Raw genomic sequence first — 11,037 nt, 5'->3', positions numbered from 1 at the left:
CTATTTCCATTAACATCCCTATTCCCATTGCCGTCCCCGTCCCCGTCTCCGTCCCCGTCCCTGACCCTATCCCTATTTCCATTAACATCCCTATCCCTGTCCCTGTCCCCATCCCCCCCATCCCTAACCCTCTCCCCATCCCCCATCCCCCATCCCCCATCCCTGAAGGGATTCTGAGATTCTACTTTCTATGAAGGGTTGATGGGCTATGGGTTAATGCTGGAGATGGGTATTGTTGCATTATGCCAGCATACCCTACAGGGGGCAGTAGGGGGGCTTTGGGTGCAGGGATTGTGAATGGGATGAATATCAGGTAACGTGAATTGAACCCTTAATTCCACCATGAGGGGAGGATGGTGCAGCTGTAACCTGTCTGTCACCTGGTGTCCCTTCTCTTGTGCAGGTCTGAAAGGTACATATCAGGGATTAACAGCAACTATCCTGAAGCAAGGATCGAACCAAGCCATTCGATTCTTTGTGATGACCTCACTGAAGAACTGGTACAAAGGTAAGGTGGAAGCATGGGGGGGGGGTGACCACAGCAACAGCAGAGTTACGTTAGTAATACCTGTACTGCTGATGGATTTCACAGGAGGCTGCTGGTTAGCTCAGTTGGCTGAACGGTTAGTCGGAGGTTTAGAATGGGTTTGATTCCTGGGAACCTGCCTCCTCACCCTGCTACCTCCTCAGTACCCTCATGCTCAAAGATTGTGTTCCAGTGACAGAGTGGTTCACCATGGGCTATGGCGGGTTACTGACCTGGTTTAACCAGACACCATTACATTCTCTTTAAGCCGAGAGCTGGAGAGGAGGAAGACTTGGAGGTGGATTACCATGAAGCTGGAGAAGCACATGACGGACAGGGGAATAAGAGTTACATTGATTGGGAGGGGGACAGTGAAGAGAGGCTGGGAAGTGGTGTGGTGTAGAAATGCCAGTACAGAGCATAGGGACTGAACGGCCTGTTGGTGTGCCTTGGACTTTTGGTGCAGTGATTCTTTCCCGTCGTTACAGTGCTGTTTGATAGAAGCTCAGTGTCTTCCACGCACGAGGCCTGCCTGGTACCTGGGGATAAATCTAATGAAAAGCAACAGAAGCCAAAAGAGAAAATGCTGAAAACTTTCAGCAGGTCTGGCAGCATCTGTAAGGAGAGAAAAGAGCTGACGTTACGAGTCTAGCTTTGGCAAAGGGTCAGTTAGACTCGAAACGTCAGCTCTTGTCTCTCCTTCCAGATGCTGCCAGACCTGCTGAAATTTTTCAGCATTTTCTCTTTTGGTTTCAGATTCCAGCATCCGCAGTAATTTGCTTTTATAAAAGCAACTGCAGTGTCTGGTGTCCACCATCAGAGGGAGACAGAGTACTGATTCTGCCTCTGCTCTCCCATCAAGCATTGAATTCCAGATACCACCCACTGTCTTCGTGAAAAGAAATTCCTCAACAACCCTCTATTCCTTCAACCATTTACTCCAAACCTCTGCACCCCCCCCCCCCCCCCACCCACCACCCCGGTTTTCAAAGGAAAAGGGGCAGGAAAGTGGGGTTTAGGATTATCGGATCAGTCATGAAAGGTGGAGCAGACTCGATGGGCTGAATGGCCTACTTCTCTTAAGACTTGTGGATCTTACTAATGTCTTTAGTATAGGGAACAGCTCCTTCTTATATTAGGTGATTCCTGATGAAGAGCTTTTGCCCAAAACGTCGATTTTCCTGCTCCTCAGATGCTGCCTGATTTGCTGTGCTTTACCAGCACCGCTCTAAGAGGGTCTCCAGCGTCTGCAGTACCCAGCTCTGCCTCCTTCTTATCCTAGTCTGTCATGTTCCTTTCTCCGACATTCCCTGACAAGCCTCGTGCTAGAACATTGAACATTACAGCGCAGTACAGGCCCTTAAGCCCTCGATGTTGCGCTGACCTGTGGAGCCAATCTGAAGCCCATCTAACCTACACTATTCCATTTTCATCAATGTGTTTATCCAGTGACTACTTAAATGGCCTTAAAGTTGGTGAGTCTACTACTTTTGTAGGCAATGCATTCCACAGCCCTCCTACTCTCTGAGTAAAGAAACTACCCCTGACATCTGTCCTATATCTATCACTCCTCAATTTAAAGCTATGTCCCCTTGTGCTAGCCATCTCCATCTGAGGAAAACAGATGTCACTGTCCAACCCTATCTAACCCTCTGATTATCTTGTGTCTCGATTAAGTCATCTCTCAACCTTTTTCTCTCTCACAAAAACTACCTCAAGTCCCTCAGCCTTTCCTCATAAGACCTTCCCTCCAAAGGAGGGTGGTGTCTGGTTCCATAGTTTTCCCTGGAACATGACTTCTTTCTACATCAAACATGGCTGACCAGGAGTTCCCATGCTTACCGCCACCATCAGGCACCTGGAAGGATGTGCAGCTTCATCCTCGATTTCTTTGTGTTACAAACACCCACAACATGGTCATTAAGTCCCAGAGATCCCAGGGTGCCTGTGGGAGTTGTATCTGAAATTGAAAGCTTGTCTCAGTAATGGACACCACTGTTAAAAACCCATCCGGTTCACTAATGTCCTTGAGGGGAGGAAATCTGCTGTCCTTACCTTGACCTGCCCGACATGTGACTCCTGACCCACAGCAGTGTGGTTGACCCTTAACTGAAATAGCTGGGCAGGGTATCAGTTCCAGGGCAATTAGGGACGCTGTCCTTGCCAATGATGCCCATGTCCCATGAAAGAGGAAGGTGAGTCAGTTAGAGAGAGGGAAAATCACAGATTGAATATGATTGGTGAGAGAACAGGAGGGGAGATGCTGATGAAGGATTCCCGTAGGGTGTGGGGCTCTCTAGGTATACAATTGTCGGACTGTTCGCCAAACTGGGAGGATTGTGTGCAGAGATTTTGTCAGCTTGTGAGGTATCATCCTCAGTGTGCCTTCTGATGAAGCACTGTTGTACCAGCCCTCTCATTATTTATCTGATCTGGTTTGTTACATAGAATGTGAATCAGAGAATCCACAGTGTGGAAACACGCCCTTAGGCCCAACATTGACCCTCTGAAGAGTAACCCACCCAGAGCCATTCCCCTACCCTATTACTTGAGATTTTCCCTGACTAATGCACTTAATCTACACATCTCTGAACACTATGGGCAATTTAGCACGACCAATTCACCCTAACCTGCACATCTTTGAACTGTGGGGAGGAAACCCATGCAGACACGGGGAAAATGTGCAAACTCCACACTGACAGTCTTAGTTGAGAACCTGGTCTGTAGAAATTCCCGCGCATGTCTTTAGTTAGCTCGTCCCACGATGGTTAGGTTATCCCAGTCGAGTTGATGGCCTCCTTATCTAAGCATTGAAGACAAAAAAAACTGCAGATGCTGGAATCCAAAGTAGACAGACAGGAGGCTAGAAGAACACCACAAGCCAGGCAGCCTCAGGAGGTGGGGAAGTCAACACCTCCTCTGAGTCCTGAAGAACGGTTACACCCGAAACATTAGCTGTTCTCCCAGCCTCCTGCCTGTAATGGAGGTGAGTGACTAGGTATAGACCATTCTGCCTGAGAGGGCTTGGAAAGCAGATTGTAAAGAAACTTTCAAAAGGGAATTTGATAAATGATTGAAAAGGGAGTTAGATTCTAGTTCTTAGAGCCAAAGGGATCAAAGAGCATGGGGAGAAAGTGGGAACAGCGTTGGACCAATCAACCGTGATCATGTTGAATGGCAGAGCAGGCCTGAAGGGCTGAATGGCCTCTACTTCCTGTGAAACGGTTGCAGGGTAATGGGGCTTTTTGCTCTTTCCAAGGGCTGAGACAGACCTGATGGGCTGAATGGCCTTTGTGGGGTGGTGTGAGATGGTGGTCGCAGTACACCTGCTGGAGAGTTGTGATGATTCTTTGTCTCCTCCGCCAGGGGATAACCCGGCCAAGGAGATGAACCCGATCATCACCGGATTGTTCGGCGCCCTTGCCGGAGCTGCGAGCGTGTTTGGCAACACCCCCCTGGATGTGGTGAAAACCAGAATGCAGGTAGGAGACCTTTGACCCTGCCCAGGCACAGAGTGACCGACACTACCCCCTTGGAAAAAGGGACATCTCATTCTCCTGGTCAACTCAGGAAAAGTCATCGGGTCAGTCGGATGGGGGGAGGGCGAGACCACACCCCAACTGAACCAAAACAGCACCCACTGAAAGATTCGATGGAGTGGTGGGGGTGGGGGGGGGGTGCAGAACGAAGGGCAGGTTGTATGGAGGAGGGACGGGCGGGGGGGAAGTGGAGACTTTGATGGCACCGTTCCAGGTCACGAGGAGGTTTGATGAAGTAAATAGGAAGAGGCGCATTTTCATAGGCCGCAGCGTCTTCCCAAATCCGCACCCCTCCTTAAGCCATTCCAAGGCTTGGGAAGGGTCTCAGTGACCTGAGGGGGAGAGCTGGGAACGCAGCCAATACAAGTCAGTCAGAGCTCCCACATGACCTTTCCATCTTGGCCTCTCCCTGTCCCACTCTTTGCCTCTTCCCACTTTGGGAATTTGGAGGGTTAGAGAGCCAGAGAGCCGAGATTGGGTGGAAGGAAATCAGGGGAAGGGGTGACAAGATCTCTGCGAGATGGTGCGGTCTGGAGCGCGCAGTCTGAAAGGGAAAGCAGATTCCAAAGGGACTTTCAAACAGGAAATGGACAAATATTTGAAAAGGAGAAAATTGACCAAGGAATGGGAACTCCAGGATTGCTTTCTCAGAGGGTCAGCACAGGCGCAGTGGGCCGAGTGGCCTCCCTCAGTACTGACGGTTCAGATTAATTCACCACGTGCCCTCATAATGTGAAGGCTTGCTCCCTGCTATGACCAGTCCAGTGATGGATCTGCTCTCGGTAACTCAGGGAATGGGAAGGGAAACTGGTGCTGGGCCCAATGAGCTCTGGGATCAATCGCAGAAGACAGTGGGTGTTGGGGGGGGGGTTGGGGAGAGCCCATAGGGAGGAGGAAAACTGGATCTACCTGTGGGACCTCTGCTCTAGTGCCACATGAGTCAGACAAGCAGCTGAGAACTTGCGGGCAGTGGGAGGGGCACAGAGTGAAGCAGGTGAGTGGCTAAGCTCTCAGTGGCTGGGTGCAGTACGGCTGTGTCCTGGATTATAAACACGTGTCTCAATTCCTTTAGGGTCTGGAAGCTCATAAATACAGGAGCACCTGGGACTGTGCTATTCAAATAATGAAGTATGAAGGCCCCTTGGCGTAAGTGCGATTGTTAATTTTTGTTTTTGAAAGAAAGTTGGTCATTGTGGCTCAGTGGGAAAGCACACCTCAGCCCAGTGAGGTTTGAAGGTCAAATCTCACTTCAGGTCCTGAGCACAGAAAAAGAACATTGGAGGCTGCCCCTCCAGTGGGGTACGGAGGGAGTGCTGCACTGTTGCAGACCTCCCCTTTCCAATAAATTATTACCCTGTGGCTACTTCCAGGAAAAAAGCCATGCCCACACCCTTCAAAATGATTTCCCTGGTTGAATATTCTTCCCTGAGCCAATGGGTGTTGTGAGAAATTAAGTTGATCACTTGGTTGGAATCTCATGACAGTTCGTTGGATCTTGGAAAGAAGTCAGCACGTTTGATATATCGGTTCAGACTGACCCAACATGTCAAAAGCAGATGATCCAAGCTCCTGGATAATGAGCAGCAGATGCAGGCTGCAGGGGCCTGAGGGCTGGCCATAAATTGACGGCAACACAAAGCAGACCACCGTCCGCCTATCAGTGCGAGGCATCCGGCTCAGATCAGGCAACTGGAACATTGCTTCATCGTTTCGGCTGACACTTCCCTTCAATGGGTGCACTCTCATTGTCGAATCTTCCATCTCCTTGAAAACAGTCCACATTACAGAAGAGGAAGTGCAGGAGGTCTTAGAAACATAAAGGTGGATCTATCTCCCAGACCTGATCTAATATATCCCAGGAGGTTGTGGGAAGTTGGGGAAGAAATTGCGGGGCAGCCTTATTTGTATCATGTACAGCCATGGGAGAGATGGCAGGGGACTGGAGCCTTTATTTAAGGAAGGTTGTATGGAAAAGCTTGGGAACTATAGACCTGTGATTCTGATGTCAATGGTGGGTAAGTTGGAGGGAATCCTGAGAGACAAGACTTACGTATGTTTGGAAAGGCAAGGACTGATCAGGGATAGTCAACGTAGCTTTGTGTGAAAAATCGTGTCTCACAAACTTGATTGAGTTTTTTGAGGATGTTTAAAAAAAAATGAAGGTGGAGTTGTCTACACGGACTTTAGTAAAGTCTTTGACAAAGTTCCACATGATAGACTAATTGGTAAAGCTATCTCACATAGGATTCAGGGAGTGCTTGCCAATTGGACGCAAAGTTGACTTGAAAGTAGGAAACAGAGGGTGGCGTGTTTTCAGACTGGAGGTGTTCCGCAGGGATCGGTGTTGGGTCCACTATTGTTTGTCATTTACATAAACAATTTGGATGAGAATTTAGGAGGCGTGGTTAGTAAGTTTGCAGATGACACCAAAATTATCTAAGAAGGTTATTCGAGATTACAGAGGGATCTTGATCAATTGGGCCAATGGGCTGAGGAATGACAGAGGAAGTTTAATTAGGATTTGCATTTTCATAAAATGAATAAGGGCAGGTCTGATACAGTTAATGGTAGAGTCCTGAGCAGTGCTGTTGAACCGAAACATCTAGGGGATTCCATAAGACATAGGAGTGGCCATTCGGCCCATCGAGTCCAATCTGCTATTCAATCATGGCTGATGGGCAATTCAACTCCACTTACCCACACTCTCTCCATAGCCCTTAATTCCTTGCGAGATTAAGAATTTATCAATCTCTGCCTTGAAGACATTTAACATCCCAGCCTCCACTGCACTCCGTGGCAATGAATTCCCCAGGCCCACCACTCTCTGGCTGAAGAAATGTCTCCTTATTTCCATCAGAAATTGACCCCTTCTAATTCTAAGGCTGTGCCTATGGGTCCTAGTCTCCCTGCCTAACAGAAACAACTTCCCAGCACCCACTTTTTCTAAGCCATGCATTATCTTGTAAGTTTCTATTCGATTTCCCCACAACCTTCTAAACTCTAATGAATACGATCCCAGGATCCTCAGCTGTTCATCATACGTTAGGCCTTCCATTCTAGGGATCATCCGTGTGAATCTCCGCTGGACACGCTCCAGTGCCAGTATGTCCTTTCTGAGGTGTGGGGCCCAAAACTGGACACAGTATTCTAAATGGGGCCTAACTAGCGCTTTATAAAGTCTCGGAAGTGCATCGTTGCTTTTATATTCCAACCCCCTTGAGATAAATGACAACATTACATTTGCTTTCTTAACCACGGACTTAACCTGCAAGTTAACCTTTAGAGAATCCTGGACGAGTACTCCCAGATCCCTTTTTACTTTGGCTTTATGAATTTTCTCACTGTTTAGAAAATAGTCCATGTCTGTATTTTTTTTCCAAAGTGCAAGACCTCGCACTTACTCAGGTTGAATTTCATCAGCCATTTCCTGGCCCACTCTCCCAAACTGTCTAAATCTTTCTGCAGCCTCCCCACTTCCTCAGTACTACCTGCCTGTCCACCTAACTTCATATCATCGGTGAACTTCGCCAGAATGCCCCCAGTCCCTTCATCCAGATCATTAATATATAAAGTGAACAGCTGCGGCCCCAACACTGAACCCTGTGGGACACCGCTTGTCACCGGCTGCCATTCCGAGAAGAACCTTTTATCCCAACTCTCTGCCTTCTGTCAGGTACATGGTTCTTTGAAAGTTGCATCACAGGTAGACAGGGTGGTTAAGGCAGTGTTTAGCACGCTTGCCTTCATTGCTCGGGCCTTTGACTGACTGTAGGTGTCGGGATGTCATGTTGAGATTGTACAGGACTTTGGTGAGGCCTCTTCTGGAATACTGTGTCCAGTTCTGGTCACCCTGCTGCAGGAAGGATATTATTAAATTGCAGAGGGTTCAGAAAAGATTTACTAGAATGTTGCTGGGATTGGAGGGTTTGGGTTATAAGGAGAGACTGGATAGGCTGGGATTATCTTTCACTGGAGCATTAGAGGTTTATAAAATCATGACTGGTGTAGTTAAGGTGAATAGCAAAGGCCTTTTAATGTGAGACGGGAAAGATTTATAAGGGATGGGGCAACTTTTTCACACAGATGGCAAAGCCTGTGTGTGAAATGAACTGCCAGAGGGAACGGCAGATGCAGATACAGTTACAATATTCAAAAGACATGTGGCCTGGTAGATGAAAAGGAAAGGTTTAGAGGGATATGGGCAAACACAGGTAAATGGGACTAGTTTAGTTAGGAAAACCTGGTTGACATGGATAAGTTGGACCAAAGGGTCTGTTTCCAAGGATTGATAGTGGAAAAAGACTACACAGGCCATCCAGTCTGCACTGACCCTCGAAGGGAGTTCCACCCAGACTCAGCTCCATCCCTCACATTTCCCATGGCCCATCCACCAAATCTGTGCATCGTCGGACCGTGGCAGGAAACCCACACAAACACAGTGGGAGAACTAGCAAACTCCACACAGACAGTCGCCCGAGGCTGGAATCGAACCTAGGACCCTGGTGCTGTGAGGCAGCAGTGCTAACCACTGAGCCACCGTGACACTGATGTGAGCAAAGGCTTCTCCACCCAGTGAGTCTGGAATGCACTGCCTGGAAATGTGGGGGAGACAGGTTCAACTGAAGCATTCAAGAGGGACATTGGATGGTTAAGGTGATCCAGGTGCAGTGCAGGGATGGGGCGGGGGGAAGATTCAGGAGATGGACATGATGGGCCAAATAGCCTGCTATGTCCCCTAACCATTGTGAGATAGCATGGAAGTGATTGATAGAGGTTTGAGAACCATCACAATTAACAATCCTTGCACAATTGGAAAGGGGAAAGAATGAAAGAAAATGATTTTAAAAAATGTTTCTCTTGACTCATTTTCTCCAAGATGTTCAATCGCTGCTCTTCACAAAGATTAGTCTCCCAAATTTCCTGGAGACTAAGGCCAGAGAGTCGGCCACACTAATTGAATGTCTTTTGTCTCCCCTCAAAGGTTTTACAAAGGAACGGTACCTCGGCTAGGTCGGGTCTGCCTGGATGTCGCTATAGTCTTCATCATCTATGAAGAAGTGGTGAAGGTGCTGAACAAGATTTGGAAGACGGACTGAAGATGTTGGAGGAGTGTGGGGGAGGGGATGTGATGGGGAGGGGAGAGCCATTGCCATGGTAAAGTGAATGGGGAAAGGGAGAGATCCGTTGCCATGACGAGGTGGGTGGGCTGGGGAGACCAATTGCCTTGGCGAGGTGGATGGGAGAGGGGAGACCTGTTGCCACGGTGAAGTGAATGTGTGAGGGAGAAACCTGTTGCCATGGCGAGGTGGGTGAGGGCAGGGAGAGATCCGTTGCCATGGCGAGGTGGGTGAGGGAATGCAGAGATCCATTGCCATGGCGAGGTGGGTGGGGCAGGGGACACCCATTGCCATGCGAGGTGAGGAATGGGACGGGGGAAAGGCAGGTAGTAGGAGGTCTTGAGAGATGGATAACATTGACAGAGGCAGCATAAACATTTCAAATCCCCCACCCCTTACGAAGCAACACCCCCCCTCCCCCAATTCATGTTGCTAAGCAATGTTATATTAAGTCAGCTGCAAGCCAGTCACATCAGGTAACTGAGAGAGAATTAAATTATTTCTGTAGCCGGGCACCTTGTGGCCTTGGTAATGTAATACGTGCCAATAGCTGGTGATGCCTGTTTGAATATTTTTTTAATTTGTGCCAAAGTGACTCATCTTTTTAATGTCCTTTTTATTATCACAAGGAGGGCTTGGTAGAGATACAGCCAATCGATTTTAAGTGCCTATAGACTGCAAACCAGAAACTGCCTGAAGGAAACAGATTGTCCCCATGCCGAGGCATCATTGGCCACGGGGCTAGATCATGTGATCAGGAGGCGATCATGTGATCAGAGGACAGTTGCTATGGATCATGAGTTTTCATTTTATAGAAGGTGACGTGTCAGGAATCCAAGATGATTAAGAGAGAGTTACGCTGCAGCCATGATCTCATTTAATGGTGGAAGGGCTGAATGGCCTTCCCCAATTCTTATGTTCCCAATCCTTGGCCAAAGCCTCTTGCCATCCCGTGAAGTTTGCAGTGCTGGTTTAACCTCACTGTTCTTCACTCTGCCAAGCCTAACTCTTTGCATCACTCTGTTGTCAGCTTGAGCTGTTGTCTTGTCTCTTAGTCTGAAGTAATGGTTCCATGTGTGAATTCTCATGGGGAATGGGTGGTGAGGGGGGAGGGTGTGTGTGTGATGGGGAGAGGAGGAGGGGTCAGCATTTCACTTTGTACCTGAGGTTGGTAATTATGTGGGCCACACCTCCCCATTTGGAGACTCATTGTCCGGCCATGCCATGTATCCTGATGTTAAGAAGCCAGCTCTGAGGCTGATCCCTTGTGGCTACTGGACCTTTGGTACGTCCTTGGAACCTACGTCCAGTCAATGGCATCCTGGCTACCCACAATGCTAAGGAGCAGCTACTTCCTGTCAGCCCTCCCCAAAGGGCATATTCCAAAGCAGCAGCGAGTGGTGCAGAGGCCATGTCCCCCTCTGAACGGGAGGGGTGCAGGAGGATGGATTTTGTGGCTGGTTCAGGTTTGCCTGGGGACTGTGCAGTTCTGCCATTTAGCCTCTTACTGCTGAGCCAATACGAATTTGAACTTGATGAATGAAATAAGTAAGGAGTTAGTCTCAATCATGTTGCCCGTGCACCTCACCAGGTTTTCGTTAAAAACCCATCGTGCCCCAGTCTGGCCCCCGCGTCACTGCAGACCCACAGCAATGTGGTCAATTCCTTACCTCCCTCGGAAACGACCTGTCAGGACACTCGGCTGCCCTTCAAAAGAGGACAGTCGCTACCACCTTTTCGGGGCAAGTAAGGATGAGCTGTAAAAGCTGGCCTGACCGGAGATATCCCACATCCTGTGATTGATTTTTGAAGGATTAGAGAAACCCACAAAATGAGCATTTTCCTTCATTTATTT

General features: G+C 48.6%; 1 protein-coding gene across 1 annotated transcript in view; it reads left to right on the top strand.

The window, feature by feature from the left end:
- The window catches only part of LOC122562517 (tricarboxylate transport protein, mitochondrial), an 83,491-nt gene extending 74,289 nt beyond the window's left edge, over positions 1–9,202 (top strand). Inside the window, exons 6-9 of the mRNA XM_043715380.1 lie at positions 404–508; positions 3,893–4,008; positions 5,138–5,211; positions 9,047–9,202. Of these exons, the coding sequence (XP_043571315.1) occupies positions 404–508; positions 3,893–4,008; positions 5,138–5,211; positions 9,047–9,161 (410 nt within the window). The 3' untranslated portion in view covers positions 9,162–9,202. The remainder of the gene's footprint in view (positions 1–403; positions 509–3,892; positions 4,009–5,137; positions 5,212–9,046) is intronic.
- Positions 9,203–11,037: the final 1,835 nt, after the last annotated feature.

Source organism: Chiloscyllium plagiosum, chromosome 25 (genome assembly GCF_004010195.1).
Source record: "Chiloscyllium plagiosum isolate BGI_BamShark_2017 chromosome 25, ASM401019v2, whole genome shotgun sequence".
Classification (NCBI taxonomy): domain Eukaryota; kingdom Metazoa; phylum Chordata; class Chondrichthyes; order Orectolobiformes; family Hemiscylliidae; genus Chiloscyllium; species Chiloscyllium plagiosum.
The sequence above is the reverse complement of the archived record's forward strand: the minus strand, read 5'-3'. Positions and strand labels throughout refer to the sequence as shown.